The 22904-nt window shown below is 34.9% G+C and overlaps 1 protein-coding gene across 6 annotated transcripts in view; it reads right to left on the bottom strand.

Moving 5' to 3' along the window:
* The window catches only part of MINDY3 (MINDY lysine 48 deubiquitinase 3), an 80016-nt gene that overhangs the window by 49711 nt on the left and 7401 nt on the right, over positions 1 to 22904 (bottom strand). For 2 of the 6 annotated variants that reach the window (XM_002930695.4, XM_034643464.1), the window contains exons 2-8: positions 18342 to 18421; positions 14667 to 14727; positions 12807 to 12980; positions 9481 to 9532; positions 8502 to 8616; positions 5708 to 5781; positions 4778 to 4857 (exon numbers count right to left, since the gene is read on the bottom strand). In XM_002930695.4, coding sequence (XP_002930741.1) covers positions 4778 to 4857; positions 5708 to 5781; positions 8502 to 8616; positions 9481 to 9532; positions 12807 to 12980; positions 14667 to 14727; positions 18342 to 18421 — 636 coding nt within the window. Of the gene's footprint in view, positions 1 to 4777; positions 4858 to 5707; positions 5782 to 8501; positions 8617 to 9480; positions 9559 to 12806; positions 12981 to 14666; positions 14728 to 18341; positions 18422 to 22904 lie in introns of those variants that run through there. The other 4 variants (XM_034643465.1, XM_034643469.1, XM_034643466.1 and 1 more) reach the window with 4 other exon arrangements.

Raw genomic sequence — 22904 nt, forward strand, 5'->3', positions numbered from 1 at the left:
GTCCTACGGGGGGCGGGGGGCGCCTGGGTGGCTCAGTCGTTAAGCGACTGCCTTCTGCCTTCGGCTCAGGGCATGATCCCAGAGTCCCGGGATCGAGCCCCACATCAGGCTCCTCTGCTGGGAGCCTGCTTCTTCCTCTCCCACTCCCCCTGCTTGTGTTCCCTCTCTCGCTGGCTGTCTCTCTCTCTCTCAAATAAATAAATAAAATCTTAAAAAAAAAAAAAAGAAAGAAATCTGTCCTACAGGAATACTTGAATATGTAAAAATTTATATACAAAAATGTTCACTGCAGTATTTGTTTATAACAGTCAAAAATGGTAACAATACACTTGTTCACCATAAGCAAACTAAAGGCAAAAGACAAACTGGGAAAAATATGTTTATTGTATATAATATGTATACATAATGTGAAATATATGACAGATCAAGCATTGATATCCTTAAAAATTAGAGGCAAGAAAAATGACTTATTTATCTTTCATTGAGCCTTCTTGGCCTTTCCTGGATAATACATAATATTCATTTTCATATTCATTGATGTCACTGCCAGGAAGAAGCCTAACTATAAGCTTTACTGGCTGGATCCACTCTAAATCACTCAATGTAAACTCATCTCTGTATCTCTTACTGCTGACTGCACACTTAAAAATTTCTCCCATGATCCATTTTTTTATTTCTTCTTAAAGCAGTGGACTCAAACCCTTTCTCTCCTTTATATGCCTCCAACTTTACCTCTGTCCACTCATTCTCAGCAGACTTCAAAATCTTAAAAGTTCTCCCTATTTAAATCTTTCACACTTCAAATGCCGCCTTCTTTTCTCAGCACATTCTTTCTTTCTGTTTTAGAAGAACTGTGCATCTTTCCAAGGTTACTGTTACCCCTGACTCCATTTACTTTGATAAAAGGTGGTTCCCTTCCCTTGGCCAATGAACAATTCAAGTGATTTCTATCCCTTAAAACAAAACCTACATACACCATCTCTTCACTTTGGCAATCAACTCCTCTTTCCCTCTTTCACCAGTAAGATTTCCTTGCTTACATGGCTAAAATATTTACTCCCTACGCTCTGGTTTCTATCTCAATTGTTCTTTTAAAGCAAAGACCTTGCTAACTGCTAAATTCACAGCTTATTCTTTAGTCCTCATTCTCCTTGAATGAGCACAGCTCACTCACTGACTGCATCATGGACAAGAACCTTTGGATTAAATTCTCAAAATTAGTCTCTCCATAAATGAGGCAACTAACAACCTCTCACGGTATGAAATTTAGTAAGATAAACTTCTTCCACGTCATCTTATATATTTATTATTGCACTTGGTTCTGTGAAATGTAGCATAAGAGGCAGTCTATTGTAATGATTAAGTACGCTTGTTACATGGAATCAGACTACAATTGTTCAAATCTCAGCTCTATTTATTAAGCTGTGTGAAATGAAGCAAGATACTTAACCACTCTGTGCCTTAGTTTCCTCTACGATCTTCACAGAGTAGTTCTAAGAATGAAGTAAGCAAATGGGGGGGGGGATATAGTCATTAGGTACGAAGAGCGGTGCTTAGCACTGTTAAACAAATGTTCACCACTGCTGCACAATGAGCATTCCTGACCATCAATAGCTGTAACTGCTCTTCAAAGAAAATGAAATCCTTGGGGACAAAGATTGTTTTTTCCCCTCCAAAACATACACAGAGACTTCCAGTCCGTTTTATGTTTCTTCATGTGTTTATTTATTCAATAAGCTTTATTTGAAAACCTACTAGTTATTTGTACTTTACTCTCATAAATCAGTTGACTCCTGTAGCTTCTACTTTCCCGTAGTCAGTCTGACAGGCAGAGCGGTACAGCGGAACGCACGATGGCGGAATGAGCACAGGCTTAGAATGTGGTCAAAAGCAGCTTATGGCTCTGCTTTTGACACGGGCAAATTACTAAATCACCTGAGGCTCGCCTTTTTATCTATCAGAGTTAAGAAGATACATATCTACTGCTTAGCCCAAAGTACATAAATACTAGTTGCTCTCTTTTTTCTTCCATTCCAAATGCCTTCAATGATTGTCCTCCTAATGCTTGACAACTAAAACGTAAACTTAAGTTCTCAAGATCCTCTGAGTTCTTCAGCCCCATGTTTATGATCCTTCCTCTTACTAGTCCCCTTCACAGATCCAGTGCTTTCATCCAGTGGTCCTCAAACCTGCCTGCACATCAGAATCATCTTGGGGTAATTTTAAATTATCATGCCCAGGCTCCACCACTTAGAGATTCTAATTTATTTATTTACTCTCGGCTGGGGCCTAAACATTGACATATTTTTAAGCTCCCCAAGTGGTAATGTGTAGTCAGGATTAAGAACCAGGGCTCTAATCAGTCTGATTTGTCTCTAGCCCCTAAACACAACCTGCAATTTTTCTTAAAATGCCCTCTTGCTCATTCCATCTTTCCCCATTAAAATGTTAACTCCTACTTAAAGTCTCTCTGTTTACCCCAACATAAACACAGTAGGAAAAGTTTTCTCCTTCCTCTTTAATACTTTATTCCAACATGCTTTTCACACTGCATTATAGTTACGTGTGTGCACGTTCTTGTTTCCCCAAACTAGGTCTGTGTGCTTCTGAGGGAAAGCTGTGCTCTCCCCAAGGGCCAGTTGAGGCATTTTAGAAATTTGATCTTAATCTTCATAACATCCCTTTGAGGAAGGCATTAAACCTCTATATTTTATAACTAAGTAAATTGAAGCTAGGAGAAGTAAAGTGGCTTGCCTAGTTGCTTTTACAACTAGTAACTCTTTAATTATACTTTTTCTTTGTATATTATATATATCATAATCTCCTCCCATGTTGTCAGATCAGAAAAACATCCAATAAATGCTGAATAATGTACAGATTTTTAAGTCTGGTGACTGAAAACAAATTCAACTTCAAGTTAATACTCCTAACAATTAAGAGAAAATGAAAGAAATATGCCCTGCCTATTTTCTTTTCCCAGATAATTACTTCAAAGTCATTCCTTAGATTTTATATTTAACCTATACTAAAAAAAAAAATTCACAGTGAGACAATAGCTTTGAAAGCTAATATTTCAAGCAACAGGAAAGAATGAATTTGTACATATCAAGAACCAAAACTTGGATAAGTGACTAATACTCTATGAGGAAAGTAACAAATTCATGGCAAGAAAAAAAAGCCTGCGGGAGGATAGGTGAGGAAAAGCCTAGTGAGACAGAATAGTCTGGTTCTGGGAGCAGGAGAGGCTTAGGAGAATTTGCATAATGAAGAGAGAGGACCATGATAACTAGTATCAAGAGCTAGAGCGACGCACCGAAGTCCCGGTGGAAAGAAGTATGAGGAGCAGCAAAGACAGGGACAAGCGGGATGAGATACCTCAACCCAAGTTCAACAGGAACCAAGTATTCCTTCTCTGATCACCTAAGATGATCTAAGATACGCAGGTCCCAGAAACCACAGGGGGAAGGAAAAAGAGAGGGTGTCTAGAAGCCATGTGGGTGAGCGCATACTACTGAAGACAGAATGACATACCTTTAACTGGCAGGATTAAATGCCTTCACAGCTTTGAATCAGAGGAAGGTTCAAGAATAGAATGGGCTCACTTACAAAAAACAGAGCAAGGTAACTTACGTAGTTTTCTTGTCCATGAGTTTTTTGTCCTTTGCCAGAAATCAGCGAAACTAGGTTCTCATTCTAACCTAAACACTGAGTGAATAATTTTGCATATTTTATCTAATGTATGGAGGGAAGGTAGTTCTTACATTTCTTAAATAGTAAAACGAAGGGCTGGATTGTGCTAGGGTGCTTTTAAACCTGAAATTCTGTAATTTTTACTGACCTCCCCCCCCTTAATATTATATCTTCCCTGTTTCTATTAACTATACCGATTTCTAAAATTTGAGAAAAATTCAAATTTAAAATCAAGATTCACTCATTTAAATGGGAGTAACAAGCAGCAACTCAATCATAATATTTGCTTCTGCTATCTGGTGACAGTTTCATCTCATTATAGAAGAAATAAATTTCCCTGTGATCTGTAGAAACTATAGAAGCTTCCCGTCCTATGCTTTACATACTTCAAGAAGAGGTATGTAGTAGTTAAAATAAGTTGAAGGAGTGAATAACTGAATTTAGACTGACCCAGTAATAAGCTGAAGGGAATTTTATTTGGAACTATCTATCAGCTCTTAGCTGGATGAACTGGCCAATAATGTGTTTCACTTCAATGTCCTTGGGAATGCACGAAGCTATAGCAAAGAAATAACTGAGATCAGAAATGAGGTGTGGTGGGGGAGGGGCTTTAAAATTCTCAGATAACATTAAATCTGCCCAGCATTTCAAAGGAAACTATACACTAGACTCACCAAAAATTTCAAATTGCATTACTTGTAATTCTCCTCAATTTTAAGAAATTGCAATAGTGTCTGAGACTTACAGATACCCCTGATTTATACTAGATTTATAGATAAAAGTATCTATTTATTACTTTCTAAAGAAAAAAAGTTAGTCCTACAATCCCAATTTTATACTAGAGAAAACTAAAAGTGGGAGAAGTAACTTGACTTACACTTGGAATTCGAATCCAAGCTTGTCTGCCTCCAAACTCCATACTCTCTAAGTGACAGTGCCTTCAAAACAGGGAAGGATTCTTCTATATTAAAGCGCTTATGTTAACCTCTAAGTAATGCAGAGCCATTAAGCAGATGAATAACCATCAACCGTACTCTAGGGAAACAGTCACCATCAAAGAGATAAACACAGCAAAAAATATACTTACTCATTCCTGAGCATTCTCTATCACCATCCCACACATTAGAAACAGCATGTCCCGTCAGTAGGAGGTTAATTAAACTTTGGCTATTAATAAAAATTTAAAAGTAATTAAAATATGAATAAACTAGATTTCACGTCAAATGAGCCCTATGGTAAAGCATAAAGTAACGACTTCTACATTATGTTGGTTAAGAAACAAAGTTAGGGAAAACCTTATTTTATATGATCAACTGAACAACAGCCTTTGAAATGTATCACTGAGCATTATCACCACAATGGTATCTATTGTTCCACACATTCATCTAAATTTAACAACTTTATCTAAGACATCATGTTTAAATGGATGGAAAAAAGATTAGACTAATAATATTTATAATCATCTATAAATACATACATAATTATTATTTTTTTGTTTGATGGACGATTGAATTTTAACCTCTGAGGCACAAAGAAAGATCTACAGAGAAGGACTTATGTAATATAGTGGGTTAACTAGCACTGTTTCACTGGTTTTAGCAGAATTATAAAGAGCTTGGGGGAAGTGGTTTCAGAGAAACTTAAGGAAAAAGTATTTCCTTCAAGCAGAAAAGCATTTACAAATAGATAAGGATATACTTATTTCTAAGTCAAAATGAGTAAATTACATTCATTAAAAAATTAAGTGGAACATAAAGCAGAATTTGTTAAAATACCACGTGTTGTCATCTTTAAAGAAAATCTGTGCCACAGTAAGAACAGTGCATACATAAATCTGATGTGGAAATGATCATTTCATACATAGAGCAAGCAAAGTATAAAGCACAGACTACTTAAATCCACAGGCTTTACGCTGTCAACACTGACAAAAGTATCTGACTCAGTAGTGTTTTACCTTAAAGTCAAGCTTCTAAAAACTTAAGTCCATGTAGGAAGAGAAAAGATTTTAGTGAATTACCTGCCATGTCCATATACAGGATCTATCAAAGGTTCATTTGAATCTTCAATTTCATTTTTTATGTTTTCAATGCCCTAAAGGAACCAAAGAATTCATTGGCTTATTTTAAAAACTAAAAATGAAAATGATAGTTTATAAATTGACCATTTTTTACTATAAATGAGTAAAACACATTTATTTAAGTAACTTTTCTCCCCCCAAATTACCCAGATTTGATGTGGGAAAACACGTGAGATGATAACGGTAAGAAGTAGCTCCTCCAAGAATATCTTGTCTTCCCTGGGCTCTATACAGAGAGCACTGACTGTCTCATGGGTAATAGATCTCATGGCATGTTGGTTCAAGGGGTACTGAGAGATGTTTAAGTGATTCAGGAAGAGAGAGGAGAAAATTATTTAATCCTAAGAGTTAATATTCATTTAATTTCAGGATAAAGTAAATTCAGACTTAATACATCTGCTAAGGCATCTGAAATATTTACTTAGGCCTTTTAAAAAACTTATTAGTACAAAAGGCACACACTTGAGTGTTGATAGAGATGTCAATTTAAATATACAAAAGGTCTAACTGGAACAGAAGAAAATAGAATTCTGATTGTGCATCCTCAGAAATATCAGTAATTTAAACAAGTACTGACAAAATATAAAACTAGGAGGGCAGGAAGCTTATTTTCTTAAAAGCCAATTTTCCGATATTTTTTTAATTCCTCAAAAGGGCACCAAATCCCCAGAAGTCTAGGTAAGCACAAGACCTGGGCATTTTCATTTCATCAACCCCGAAAGAACAAAGAATAACTGCCCTTCACTGTGCTATTCACCTAACTTTAACCACTGGTTCTATCAGAGTAAGGCCATTTCTAAAGATTAAAGACATTAATCAACAATCCAAAAATTTAACCAACGCCTAAATATTGTAGGACAATACAAACAAGTATGAGATTTTGCACTTGCTGCTTTGTAAACAATACAAAGCAGGCTATGATAAAGCCAAAAGGAATAATACGAACAGGTGACATAATCACTGGTGAGGGGGGGACATCATGTCAAACCAGCTCAAGTAAGAACAACTAGACATGATGGTTTATTGGCTGTAAAGGGAAGAGGAGTTATCAAAGGTTAGCATAAAAAATGGGGGGAATAATGAACAGTCAAAGCCAAACTCGAGAGACCAGTCACCTCAGATCCCACCCTCATTGCTCTTCACCACATCTAACCAACTACAAAGTACTTTTGGTTCTCTTAAATGTACTCCTAAAATGTTTTTAAATTTCCAAATTTAGAACATGCTTCTAAATACACTCTTTTTCTTTTCCATTTCCACGGTCACTGCCCTAGCCTAGGTTCACTATTCAATAACCAGTCTCTTGTTTTCCTGACTCTAGTCTTCAATCCCGCCACCAATTCCCTCTCGTAAAACTCTTACCTCAATTTAAGGAACCTTATCAGCAAAAAGATCTTGTTATTACCTTGTCCTAAATTTTTGCTCCGTTCAAGTTTTGGCCAGGTGAAACTGCAATTATTTTTTGCACAGAATACAAGGGTCTTCACATTCTGAGACTTTTTTACATTAAGTGCACAGTCTCCTCTTCCACCACTGCCTTTCTGGTGTATTATGCTGCAGTAATCCTGAACTCCTTAGAGTTCTCCTGGGTTACACCCCCAAACTCATTATGCCTTTAAACTTGGTGTTTTCATGACTCAAATTCTTCCCAAAGCTTTTCCATCTAGAAAACTTCTCCTCATCCATCAAGATGCTACATCCACCACACGGTCCCTACTATGTAAAGTCTGTCCTTGATTCCACCAAAAAACAAAACAAAAACCAAACCCAAGACTCAGACATACCTTCTTCTATTTTACCCCCATGCTTTGTCAGTGCAACAAATAAACACCTAAAAACAGTGCCATCACGGAATTATTAATGTGTCAATTTTTATTTTTTACAGTACTGAAGAGGAATCATTTAAAAAAAACTGTTTTCATATTATAATTCCAATCCCTAGCACAGAGTCAATGCCCAGTAAACATCTGTCAAATGAAAGAAGTCTGAAAGCAGACACGGTAAATCTAGCAGGATAATCAACTGAGACTAACCGGCTGTTAGAGATAGATTAGCAGTTGGGGGAAAAAGGTAGGACAGGAAGTGTGCACACTGGAATTAACCACATAAAAGTAAGCTGAAAAAATAAAATGCCTATAAAAGAAAAAGCATGCTGAAGACAGGGAATGAAAATTTCTGCAGTATAAAAATCTAGAGGGGGAGAGAAAGGAGCAGGAGATAACAGGTAAAGAAGAAAATGAAGCTATCAAAAAAAAAGTGGAGGGAGCAAGGATCATGAGACATTAATTCTATCAATGTAGCTATCCTTACCTTTTACAATAAAAAGTTTAATGCTCTAATGAAAAAAAGGGAACCAGCACAGTGACTTATCAGGTAAGTTAAGAGAGGGACCGAGGGTCAGAAAGAGCTTCCAGAAGGCATTAAGGGTTCAAATGCCAGATACTGTTAAGATGAAAGAAAATAAAATTCAGAAGAACTGAGAGCATTTCATAATTAGAACATTACTGATAACCTCTATAACACAGAAGATCAGGGGTAAAACTAAGTCTGAAAGTGGTTAAGTACTAAGTGAGTGGTGAGGAAAGAGAACTTGAATGATTCCTTATTATAGCATAAGAGATTTTTATTCTGAGATTTAGAAACAGTATCAAAAATAGAATTACTCATCACAGCATGAAAAACAGTACTGAACTCAAACTAATAAAAGCCAGAAGAAGCATCTTCTTAAACAAACCTTTGTCAGTAACACAGAATACAGAAAAAGCAATACTCCAAATTTGTTTCCCCACATTGAATACTGGTCCAAGACAGCATCTTTTAATTCTGATAAACTTCTGAATGATCTTTTTCTGGGGGGGGGGAAAAAAGAATTAAGTATTAGTATAATGATGAGAATGACTACAGTAACAAATGGGAAAATCTTAAATCGTCTTATAAACTGTATGTGTACAAATGAGATTTCTGTAAGTGTCTCAAATTTTCAAATACAATTTAGCCATTAAAAGCAAAAGCTATTGCTGACAAATGCTGCTAAATATATATATACCATTAAAACAGAATGCCTACTTGGTGGGAAAACTCTTCATCACTTAGGTCAACTGTCTGGCATCAAGAAATTCTACAATAATTACACATTTTTAAAGAATGAAGTAACTCTAAGAGGTGTTCAAGAAAAAAGAAAACTTGACTCTGTAAAGCCTGAAAATTATACAAAAAATGTCTGAATACCAAAGATAAGGTGTACATTTGTGGCTTCTTTTAAAAGAAATTAATGTCATATTTCAAATGCCACCTGTAATCCTAGCAATGTAGCTAACCTTACCTTTTACAATAAAAAGTTTAATGCTCTAATGAAAATAACGGCACTTTTAATGAGAATCATAGAAGGCATATTTTGGCAAACGAAATAATAATTCAAATGTTTATCCTATTAGAAATGTATTCATTCAGGTCAGAGAAACATTAAGCTAGAATGATTTTTTTCATTATAACGATGAAGAAGTTTTTAATAGTATAAAAAAGTGTACTCTGGTAGTTAGCTAATTTAGGAATCAGAATAATTTAAGTAAACATTTATAAATTATTATTTAAAAAAACTGATAACAAATTAATCCTCAAGTATATAAATCTAAGTACCTTTCCACAGTATGAACAGACTTAAAATGGCAATGTGTCCACAAGGTAAGTATTTTAAATGTTCCAATGTTACTTACTGAATTAATGCATGAAATCGCTCAAAGCCAAGCTCTTCGACAGCCAAGGCAGCTATACATAAAAGACACTTTTCAGCACTACACATGGCAAATAAATGACACAAGATACACACAGCAGGCTGTAAATACTTTCAAGCAATCGAAATTTTCCCTATTTCCTTACTCCCTTAAAATTCTCAATTTATTTTCAACTTTACTATAACACAAATTTATATTTCAGGATCTTAGTTACCATGACTATAACTAAAATGGACATAATACTGAGAATATAGAAGGGTGATTAAATAATAAACATTTATTTTTAATTCAGTTAGGCTAGGATAGTATATAAAATACGAGAAATTATTGACAGAGTGCTTCACACATCATTGAAGTGTGTCCTGCACTTTTAAATAATTTTTCAATTCATAGATCCAAATAAAATCATCATAGCTAATCTTTCTCCTTTATAATATAAAATCTTTAGGTTAACGTTTAATTATTAAACTAATGTGTATAAAAAGGCATAGCACTTTGAAACTACACAGGTTCAACGACAGCTTTAAGTTTGTTTCCTCATTTGTCTGTACAACTCTTAAAGAAGTTTTCAGTAACTTATTTAGATTATGATAATTAATACAGTACAACTATAAATTTAAAAAAAACAAAGGAAATAAAAGAAATCATTTAGATCCAAGGTAATGTTTATGCAGCACTTTATACTAAGTGCCAGGCCCCTTTCTAAATGCTCTACAGGTCTTATCTCATTTAATCCTCTAACAACCCTATTATCCCCATTTTACAGAAGAGGAACCGAGCCAGAGAGGCAGACTCCCTCGAGCACAACGCAACAAACCGCAGGGCTGAGATTTGAATCCAGAGAGTTTTGGCTCCCTTTACAAAGATAACATCTTTAAAGATCTCATACATGAATCAAAATACTCTAATTTATCACAATGAAAAATTTCATATATATTTTATAAAGCAAATCTTAGTACTTTTAAATATTAATTCTTACTAGAGAATGAAAGAAATCCATTTTGAATTCAAAATTAGGATTTTCTGAATTATAATTAAAAATGTTTCCTTAGGCTTTCCTTTTAAAATCATTTTAATTTTCAAAATTTTAAACTACTTTTAAAAATCTTGACCAGTCCAAATGGGTTAATTTCAATAAGCTTTTGATATGTGTGGGAAACAAACTGAAATTGAACCTGAGCATTCACTACTGCAAACAAGTGTGCGTTACCGAAAGCCAAAACTACACACACCACACAAGCCAATGAAATTAATGTTTGTGCACAATGTACTACCGACAAGGGGGAAAACAGTTCACATGTAAAATTTCAGGATAAAATAAAAATTTGACCTAACCTTTTCCAAACTGTATTAATTGCTCTGCAGTGCTTGATAACCTAAATAATTCTACTGGGTATACACTATGAAAGTAGACATAAAGATAGTAATTTAGAAAAAAGAGGCAAGCAAAATAAAAAGCTTAGCAGGCAGGATGGTGAAAAATATAAAACACAAGAAAAGGAACATAGCTGGGAACAAAGGAAAGAACAGGTAAAACAGATTGTTATACGGAATAAAAACTTTAATGTAAGTTCTTTGCATTTGTCAACATCTAAAGTAAATTCTCAAATTTTCAGTTAACAAAACTTTTCAAATTTTTACAGTCCTAAAAACAGATTTAATATATGGTTTTATTTCATGTCCACTTTTAAAATGAGGCAAAGTGAATTGGAAAACTACTAAACTACGTTTTTTGAAGGGAAATTAAATCTAATATGTCCACCTAAAGTAGCTACTCAAGTACCAAAGTTAATACATTATGAGGCTATTTAACCCAGAGCGATTTAACCTCTAACTGCAGAAATGTACAGTATACCCCATGGTAAGTAAAGAGCGTACTACAAAAATACTAACAAAAAATGTTAAAAGATCTTACTATTTTCTTGCATATTAATATACAGATTGGCTTTAAGCAGGTATTCTCTAAAATAACTTTTAATTAGTTCAACTCTTCCTCTCTCAGAATTTTAAAGTCCTAAATGCAACTATTAAACATGCTTTCCTGCAACCCAGTAAAACCTGGAAAATATTTTAAAACCAATCTTAAGATTTTTGACTACATCCTTGTGAATATTTTCCACTTGTTTTCTTCAACTGTCATCATCAACTCTAAAAGTATGTTAAATTCTTTTTGAAAGGCTATGTTTAAAAGGCCTCAAAAGAAAACATCATTCAACTGTTTAAATCTTAAAAATCATTCCTTGCAAATGTCCTCCTATTAGAATTTGCCACTGTAACTGCAGGAAAAGAAGGCGCTGATATATCAGAGTCATTTCAGCCTGTGGAGATAATCGTGCCTCAGGGATAATCCTACATGGAAATCGAGATGTATATTGTGAGTAATCAAAATTTACTCTGTATAAATCAGGTGGTCCAGTTTCTTTAAAAATAATTTCTGCAGAGATGATAGTTAATGGAAAGCATCATAGGTAGAATAAGTCACTTCTTCAATATAAGCACATGAAACTACCAGTTATCAAAAGTCACATACTAGCAAGATAATTCCTGAAAAGAAAAACCGAAAAGCAATTCTTTATCTACCTTCAGCACCACCAGAAGTCTCCATTTTACTAGTGCATTCTGGCAGTTTCGAGGTCTATTACGTAAGATTTTTCAAAGGCTAAAATCCACAGAATATATATTGTTTATGAAAAAGAATAGCTCTTAAAGAGAAATCTTCAATGCTGAAAAACTTAAATGAAGGAATAATTAAAATCCTTTTTTAAAACTACCTTAAAATAATCCATATATGTAGACTGTATTACATAATGTCCAAAAAGTTCAGGAAGAAAAGAAACAATATGTAATGAAGAATAATGTCCCCATCTCTGCTCTAAGAAACTAAAGATATTTTAGAAATTTTCTAATATCCCCCCAAATTCCTTTTTTCCAATACCAAGAAAACCAACATTAAAGCATCTAAAACTAAAGTATGTATGATTATGGTCTTTAAACTTTCTAAATGAGAGTTCCAAAGCTCAGAAGAGTTTGTCATCAAGCAGAAATTAACTAAAACTTTTAGAAAAGTTTAAGAGATGCAATTCCTTTCTTTTTTCCAAAAATGACATGATAAACAAGTGCAATATCCTCCAGAAGCTAAAATAATTGACAGGGAAATGAAAAATACTAAGGCTCATGAATTAATAAGCACAGGCTAAAAAAAGAGATGTGTTATGAGAATTTTAAATATTTTTTTCTGTAAAAATTTCAATAGTTTTATTAAAACAAACGTATAAGAAATTACTTCAGGAAATAAAAATGTATCTTACAAGAATGTTCCACTTGGCAACTAGACTCTGCACGACTCCCAGAAATACTAGCCGTTTCCTCGGCTGTCTTTCCTCTTAACCAGGAAACCAAGCAGTATGATCCAGAGTTGTCACAACAAGCACTTTCTAAAATATCACATAACGTATGACAAAGGAGTTCCTTCCGCTCTTCCTCTAAAAATAACCAAAGTATCAGTTATAATGGTTTTCTTTGAAAAGAAAAAATCCTGTCATGGATAACAATATTAAGAATGTTTTAATAATGAAAATCAAGCATTTTAAATGGAGGATTCTTCCCCTCCAATAAACAATCTTACATTAAAAAAAAAGAACCAATGTGCTTGAGGATTAATATGTCATCACTATTAAATAGTGCCGTTAATTAGAAAAAGAATCCTGAAAAATGAAGAATAAACATTAGGAGAAAAGACATGTTACTTGGAATAAGCTGGTACTGATCGCTCCCCTTCCTTGGGCTGCAAAGGGGAGCACAGGAGCCATGAGGTCTCCTTTACTGCAGAACCAGGCACAGTGTGAGGCCTGCTGAGACTTCTATTTTTTCCTCATTTCTGAGTTAGCCTGATGTCTTTGATCTCCTTGTCCCACAGGGGTAAGGATAATGAGACAACACACAGTCAGCACATACAATACCACAATTCATTACATTAGCAGACGCCGTCATAGTCATGCTGCATAATACAGAGGCTCCTGATACTACACTGCAGTGATGTGAATATTAGACTTTTATAGAAAAGGGCAATGAAAAAATGCTCAGTTTCTTCCTGAGCCTTAGCCACGTCCCCTTTCCAAGCACTATCGCTCTCCAAAAGTAGTGCTGCCCCTGAAACTTTCAAAGCGGGTACGATGTGTACACATCCTATGTAAAATTTTATGCTATGGGGAGAATCGACTTCTCTTACTAGATTAGCAGTTCTTAAAGGCAAGAATTAGGTCATTCATTTTATAACCACATTTACATTTATGACAATGCTATATATTTTATCAATGTGAATATATATCTGTATAATACTATAAATTTTATAAGACATTGATATTAACAATAGTATCTCTTGGTTTCTTCTCTACTACAATTTATTTTGCATTTCAGCTATTAATTAATTAAAAATACATGAGTGACACTTTAACTCTTAAATTCACAATCACTAGAAGAATCTATGGGTATGGTTTGGAACAGAAACTGTTTTGTCTTTATATACCAAACTAGGACTATAATATATCCCGCATTCTTCCAGAAGTTATTGTGATGTTCACATGAAATTGTTCACTTACTGAAGGAAAGACTTTGTAAACTGTCAAGTGGAATGCAAATGTTTGTTATTATCAGGTAGCACCACACAGCTCTCTGACCTAATCATGTTGCAGAAGCTAGGACAGCCTCGTTTGCAATTTAATCCAGAGATACTTGCAGTGTTATCTGCATTGTGTAAGGCACTGTACTAAAAGTTGCAGGAACACATAGATAACTCAGTTCTTGCTCAAAGCTAAGTAACACAAAACAAACACAAATGACTATTCCTTATGGTATGCTATCATTTAACAGTTCAGGGAAACAGCACCACGTTTTAGTGAGAGGCCAAAGGTTTTTGCCCTAATTCTATTATCCTGTCTTAGATCTCTGGGTAAACCAAATTTGGGAATACACATATTTAAATTTGGAGTCATTGTTCATGAAACTTTCTGAAACACTGAAAAAAAAAATAAGCCTCAAGAAAAAATATCCCGTTTGTAGTTTACTTTTTAAGATACATAATTTCTGTTAAACTATTGCCAATGAAAGCTGCATAGATCATCTATAAATTAGAAGGTGAAGGAAAAGTTTATAGAAGACCACTCTCATACCTGGGCAATCCCTCCAAGAAGACTTCTCTGAAGAGAACAGGAGCTTCTTCAAAAGAAATGCCTTTACACAATTAAAGCAATAATTATTAGAATGCATTACAAACACACCTTAAATTATTCTTTTATTTTCAAATGGAAAAAAAAGCCCCTAAGTTGTGCCCCTTTATGATCTACTCAATAGTACTATAAAAATTTCAGATAGTTTCCCTTCACATTCAATAGTAATTGAGCATATTATTCAGAATATACTACTATAAACTTGATTCTAGATCCATAAAATTCTTCTTTCATGATACGTATTTTCTGGCAAATGGAAGAATTGACTCAACTGATTCAAAATAACAAACACATAACTGGAAAATTAAAGAAACTTATTGCTCATTCACAAAGTGAAGACCCTAGAAACATGATCAAGTCTACATTTCTTTTAGAGTCCTCGGGGGAAAAGAAATCAAAATACAAAAGTGGTTCTGCTCTATTAGCTCTGATTTGTGATATGAGAACATCACTCATCACTTTATTACGAGTTCCAACTTCCTGGTTTAACTAAAAAAAAGTTGTAAGATTTAAAAGAAAAAAACTGATCTCTCACCTTTCCTTAAGTGAGTCAACTGTGTTACACTAATGATTTGATAGAAAGCAGTTCAGCAGTGTTTCCTTCTCAAAGTGCAGTTTACAGACCACTTTCAACCTAGTCACCTGACTTGTTTATTAAAAATGAAGACCCTTATGCTCCACCTGTTGTATTGAATCTCCAGGGGACAGATCCAAGAAAAACGTTGCTTCGATGCTTCTCACTTACACGTCTGAAAGCAGTAGTGTGTTGATAAGAGGACTGCTTTTAGTCAGAGACACCTAGGCATGCATCTTGGTTCCACTACTTTACTAAAAATAATAATAGCACAAACTTTAAAAGGCTGCAGTAAGGATTATATGAAATAATCTAAGTAATGCACTTAGCACAGTACCTGCCACCTAATAAGCAATCACTTCAAAGTATTTTAACAAAAAACGAAGTAATATTCTACAACATTCTTACAGAAGTAAAATCTACAGATACTACAATCAAGTGCTTCTGACTTTTCCCTAGTACAGCAACAACCATAAAATTGAGGAGTATAACTATATTACAAAATTTGGGAAAAGTGTGGTGGGATACCTATTATTTCACCACTAATATGACTGCTGTTAGTATTTTGATATACTTCCTTCCAGTCTTTCTTTCATACCTGTTTTAATTTTTACTATAAGTGAGAAGCATAATGGGTATGTGATGATGTTTCCCATTTTTCTGTTTTCCCACATGATTCATAATTCTTAATCACTAAATGTCTACTGAGCTATCCAAATGTACTCAAAACATCAGTTCATGTGTAAACTACATTACAGTATATTAGGTTTATAACTTTTAGTACTATAAATATAAAAACTTCTTATTGAGAAGTACTATGATTTCATTAAAAAAATCTGCGTTAGGGTTCCTGTTATAATGTAAAATCCCTCCCCAAATCAAAGTACAAATGTACTATATGGCAATATGAATATGCCAGCATCATCCTACCTGTATATGCACTGGCAATTATTTTATAATTAAAAACTAGAAAGAGTAAGCAATAGAATCTAGCTACAGTTTTATTTGTACTCTTTTGGATTCCTAGTGAGGTCGAACATCTTGATTCTCTGGTTGCCTCTCATTATTCCACCCGTGATGACTGTACACACATCATTTCACCACTGGTGTTTTAGTGTTTTCTAACCAATTTGTACTAGTTCTTTGTATAAGAAAGACAATATCCACTTACTGCTAATATTCACTGCAAATATTTTTCTGAGCCTGGAACTCATCCTTTCTCTAGTGTTGACAATACATTAGTTTCAGTTTTTCTATGGTTAAATATTATATCAAGAACATATTTGGTATATGGTATCAGATGATCTAAATTCATTTTTCCCCTCAAATTGGCAACCAGTCGTATCAGTGACATTCATTAAATGATTTTCATTGATTTGTAGTATGTGATAAGTTCTTGGTAAATTGCTATATGTAATGTGGTCTACTCCTGTATTAACTCTGGGTTCCATAATATGCCTATTCTTCTGGCAATAGTACCATGTTCTAATTTTTATAGTTTAAAAAGTTTTAATATCTAGACTTGCTCATTTCCTTTCATTAGGCCTAATGGTTTAGTTTTAACTTTTACATTGAAATATTAAAAAAAAAAAACAGAATTCTTCTATGTTTGAAAAGATTTATGTGACTATGAAATCAAATTATTACCTCACAGATACAAGAGGGCTTTGAACATTACAATTATCCCTTGAAAAAATAGCTATCATTGTGGAAATATACTGAATTTTATAAAATGGAACTCCTGTGGTATACCTTGTTAACTATATTCACAGACTTTTAGTAAAAACCCAGGAGGGGCAGTGTTAATATAATCTAATTTAAATACAGATAGGACAAGGAATCTTCAAATTCAGATAATAAGATTCTGCAAGCAACCAAAATCTGCCCTCAACATAACAGTATAACAACTCTAATACTAATTTACAATTAAATTTTATTCTTTATATTCAGTTACTCCCAGGCAACGTTCAAACATTCAAATTTTCCTTAATTTTTTTATAATTCTACAATGCAAAAAAAAAAAATCAATTTTAACCTTTAAAGAAATAAAACAACGACCTATAAAGGATATATTTTGGAACGACCTATAAAGGATATATTTTGCAATCAGTCATGAAAGGAGATTTTTTTTTGCTTCCTTCAGATATTAATTTTTAATTTAATAATGTAGAGTATAAGGCTTGAGAGACAAATTTACTTTGCAGCTAACAGTTCAGGAATGTGTTCCTTATGCCCAATGAATAATAAATATCACATTAAATATGTATTTTCAAAACGTGATTAGAACATAATAAATTCCAGCTTTTCTTAGAACAGTTGTGAAGTGACACTGCTGTTCAAGACATTTAAAGTATTACAGTAAACTGAAAATTCAATTCGTGGTTTTAACAATGTAACATTTGCAGCAAATCAGCCTTTGAAATTCAAACAATACATTAGAATTCAAAATCATATACATACATATATATATATATATATATATATTTAGATTAACACTATCTTGCCCAAAGAAAAAAAAATTTTTTTTAAATTTTGGAAATTCTGTTTGAAGTCATTTATTACTAATTTTATTTTAAAAGCCAACAGCCTGAAACTGTAAATACAGTTTATTTTAAAAATGTATAAGGTTTTAGAGCATGAAAATATTACTCATCTTCAACTTTGTAGGAAAATCATTTTTACAGAAAGAACAAATGAAAAGAATACTATTGCTATGATATACCTAACAATAGCATAAAACATTATGACTTGACAGGATCACTATATTAGAAAGATGTCATTATCATTAATTCCTCATTTTCTGAAGGTCAGGGAACACCTATTATGTCTTCTTGAAAATAAAGACAGTCCAAAGACTATCATTGCATAACCTGCCCATGTTCTGAATTCATTTTTTATTTTGGATATTTATAGCAATTTACATGAACAAAAGTTAAGAGATAACTGGTCATGTCTCATTACATATAGATAGTAGAAAACGAAAAGTCAAGTATGAAACGTATGAACATGTCCCTCTAAGGAGTTGGTAAAGTAGTCTATGTTACCTGAACAGGTGCAATAACAGCACAGGGGCCACCTTCAAACTGTTCTAATGCAGATCCCTCTGATTCACTAAACACAAACCCTAAAAATGAAAGCAAGTAGCAAAGATTAAAAAGGTAATTCAAACAGCAGCCCAAAGAATTTTTAATGTACTTTGCTTTGAGAAAGGTCACTTATTACAAAGGCAAAATATCTCCAAGTTATTCAGGCACAGTGGTTCTTAACTTTTTGGGGGATCAAGAAACCCTCTGAAAAAAGATCTGGAGCCTATGCTCCCACCCTGTGCCCCAAATGCATGTAAGCACACAAACACACTCATGCATTCACACACAAAATCTGCACCGAGGGATCCCTCTAAGTGGACTGAGTGGATGAAGTGTGGACCTTAGTAAAAGAACACTAAATTAATTTATTTGAAGAAAGACTAGTCTATCTACTGAATTCAAACACAATTTTTAGGATCCTTTCCATATAGAATCTTTTTCCACTCAAATCTTTGAGTCACATTCTATAAGCTAAAAATTAAAGGCATCAGAGACAGTGAATGTGCTCATACTAGCTCTATCTCAATTTCACTATTAACCAATCAGCACTGACTGAGAGCAACTAGTAGATGTTCCTACAGATAACACAGGGCCAGAAGTCCAGAGGACTGAGTTACTGTCTGTATCATGGCTGGGCAATCATTCCGCCTCTCTAGGTCTCTGTGTAAATGGTCTTTTCCAATTCCAACATGCTAGGAATATGTAAAATTTCACTAATGGTTGTAGTGCAGTCATTCATCCCACCAACACTTAATGAACGTAAGATACTACAGCAAGCCATCTAGGATGTACACACGAATGACAAAGTCCCTGGTCTGCAGGAGCCAACAGTACAAGTGAACATGGACATATGAACAAATAATAAATAAATGTTAAAACAGAAGTATGAAGACAGTATTATGGATACAGAAGGGAATGATTTACTTTGCCTGAGTTAAGTCACAACAGATGACTTCGAGACTGATCTTGAATAGGAATTTGTGAGGATGAGGAATGATTTTCAGGTAAGGAAAACTTACCTTTATCAAAGGAAAAAGGTTTGGTAAAAACAGGACAAGTTTACGGGGCAGGGGGAAATTTAACGTTGCTTAAGGGTAGTATGGGGGTAGGATGGGGGAAATGGTAAATGGGAGGAGGGAAAGCTGACAAGAGGTTAATACTGGGAAGGGCCAGACCATGACAAGTACTAACTAAACTGTAATATGATCACACTGTTTTTTTCTTTTTTAAAGGAATAGAATGGGGACGAGACTGTTTCAACAGCCATACAGAGATGCTATCCACCTAATAAAATTGACATTAGTATGGAGAGGAGAAACTTGACATTAGTATGGAGAGGAGAAACTGTAACTAAGTAGTATTTCTTAGGTAAAAATTAAGATTTGATAAGCATGTGCAAGTGGGGCAAAGAAATGAGAGCAGACTATGAAGTTTCTAGCTTGAGACTCTAGCTGATAGCAACTGAGATAAGAAACAGCGTAGAGGATCCCATTCCATCCCACCTCTGCTCTCTTAACCTTTCAATCCCTCTCTTTCAAACAGTACTTAAACAGGTTTCTCACATATTAAAAAAAAACAAATCACCCTTAAGAATCCGTCCAAAGTTCTTTGAGTAAAGAGTTGAAAACTTTTGTCAACAGAAAAACCTGCACACAGATGTTTACAGCTCCTTTATTCATAACTGCTAATATCTGGAAGCAACTAAGCTGTCCTTTAATAAGTTAATGAGAGAGTAAACGAACTGCGGTACATCCAGACAACAAAATATAATTCAGCACTAAAAAATAAATGAGCCTACAAGCCATGAAAAGACATGGAGGAAATTTAAGTGCATATTACCCAATGATGTGACCAACTGGAAAAGGCTACATACTGTATGATTCCAACTATTGTATATCCTGGGAAAGGCAAAACTATGAAGACCATAAAAAGATGAGTGGTTTCCAGGCACTGGTGGAGGGAGAAAGGGAAGAGGGATGAGTTCGCAAAGCAGAGGATTTTTAGGGCACTGAAAATACTGTGAAACCATATTGATGGTTAAATGTCATTATACATTTGTCCAAACCCAGAGAATGTACGACACCAAGAGTGAGCTGAAACTATGGACCTTGGGTGATAATGATGTGTCAGTGCAGGTTCATCAATTAACAAAAATTCCACCCTGGCGGGGGCATAATCACAATACAGGAGCCTATGCATGTTGTGGGAGCAGGAGGTATAAGAGAAATCTCTGTAGCTTCCCCAGTTACACTGTAAACCTAAAACTGCTCTAAAAAAGTAAAGCCTAAATTTAAAAAATGCAGTTGACCATTAAAAAAAAAAAAACCCACCAAAAACTTCAAACACCACCCTCTCAAAGCCCACCTAGTTGTCTACTATATGCATTCTCTCAATCTCCTTACCTCACAATTGATTCAACCCTCAAAATTTGGTTTTCAACCACTGACTGCACCACATTCATTTTCACCAAGTCCATCAATGACCAGTACTGGCGATTTTTCAAGTCTTCCCTTATTTACTCTCCAGAGAATCACTTGAAATGCTGACCGTGGACTTCTTATGAAAAACCTTTGCCACTTGGCTTTACTGGTCCCTCTCTTTGCAAATTTTCCTTTTCAGTTTCTTCTCAGTCCCCTCAGTCAACTCCTCTTCAGTGCTAATGTTCCTCGTGTTTTGGCTTTAGGATATGTTCTTTGCATTCCATACATTCTCCTTGGGTAACTCATCTACTCTTAAGATTTCTATTCCTGGTTATAATCAGAGAATTCTCAAGTAGAGCCCAGATTACAATTCCAGACATAAACAGAGTTTAGTTTTCTTAACATGGTCCTGCACGATCTGATTTCAACCTCAGTCTCCTACCTCATTCTTTGCCGCTCTTGCTCTTGGACTTCAGGCACGCTGAGCATCTTTCAGGTCCTCCAATAGCCATCTTCTGTCAGGTTTCTTACCCTCTGAACATACTGTGCCTGCACTTGAAACACTTGCTAACCCTTTCTTTGTCATCTTAAGGCAAGATCCTCATGGTTCAAGACCCTAAAACATGATTTCTATCTGTCCATTTCTATCTCATGTCTGGTCTACCCTGAGGTTCAAACCACTGTCATCTCTTCTAGAGTCCTGTTAAGAGCTTCCAACGAGATGTCCCCATTCCTCCCCACTTACCCCGCCCCCATCCTTATTTGATCACGATAGAGCTACCAGAGGACTACTGTAGACTTGGAAATCAGATTTTGTCGTAGCCTGCTGAATACATTTCAGTGGCTTCTCATGGCAATTAGGATGAAAGCCAAACTCTTTTTCATGGCCTTAAAAGACACCGTGATCTATCAAACCCACATTCCCTTGGTTCCCTCTCCTCTTCCCCATCTACAGTGATTTTACAACATCACAAGGTATTTACTTTAGCCCTAGTGTTTGCTGTTCCTTTTTACATGCATTTCCCCTTCTCTCTTCAGAAACCTGAATCCTTCTCATTCTTAAGGACTCATTTTAGGTGTTAACTTCTCAGAGACATTCTCTGATAAACCTATTTAAGGAGATCTCTCCTACCATCCCCCAGCACAACCAGTACATTTCATAATCTGTGATAACTACATTACTGCTTGTTTACTTGTTTATTTTTTGCCTTACGGGTATCAAGTGCCTGTTCTGACCGCTGTTTTCCCAGTATATTGTACAGTTAATGCTCAATAAATGCTTTTTTGTCTGTTGCAAGGAAAGATAACAGAGGAGTCTGTTTCTAGGTGTGTCAAGTTCAGTTGTGAGATAACCATTTGGCAATACTTATTTATTTATTTAAGATTTTATTTATTTATTTGAGAGAGAGTGAAAGTGAGAGAGATCACAGAGGGAGAGGGAGAAGCAGATTTGCCACTGAGTGAAGAGCCCGGCGCAGGGCTTGATCTCAGGACCGTGAGATGATGACCTGATGTGAAGGCAGAAGCTTAACTGACTGAGCCACTCAGACACCCTCATTTGGCAACATTTCTTACAAGTGAGGAAATATGGGTCTGGAACTCAGGGCAGGGATTAAGATTCAACACAGCAATTTGAAACATCCTCAGCACTGGCAGTCAAAGTAAATGAGACTATGCAAAACAAAAATAATGGAGCTGGGAACATTAAAAAGTAAGCAGAGGCTGAGCCAGTGAAGATGGGCAAAGACTGGAAAGGTAAGAGAAAAACACACTGAAGTCCTCCAGGAAGCAAAGAGGAGTCACTTGCTACAAATGCTGCGGAGCAGAGTAAAAACATAAATTAAAACACTGGATTAAGCATATCAGTGGGAACACAAAAAAAAAAATTTAGAGCACTGGAGAGAGTAAGCAAATTTTAAAGGGTTGAGGTGTGATTCAGAATACAAGGAGAAAGAGTAAATGCAAACTACTTGTTAGACAAATGAAGGGGAAAAATATGGCAACTTGAAGGGTAGCTGGATAAAGAATTATTATTTATATAGACTGAAGGGCATGAGTTTAAAAACAGGAAAAGAGTGATTACATGGGAAAGAGGAAGTTT

This window comes from Ailuropoda melanoleuca, chromosome 15 (genome assembly GCF_002007445.2).
Source record: "Ailuropoda melanoleuca isolate Jingjing chromosome 15, ASM200744v2, whole genome shotgun sequence".
NCBI classification, from domain to species: Eukaryota; Metazoa; Chordata; class Mammalia; order Carnivora; family Ursidae; genus Ailuropoda; species Ailuropoda melanoleuca.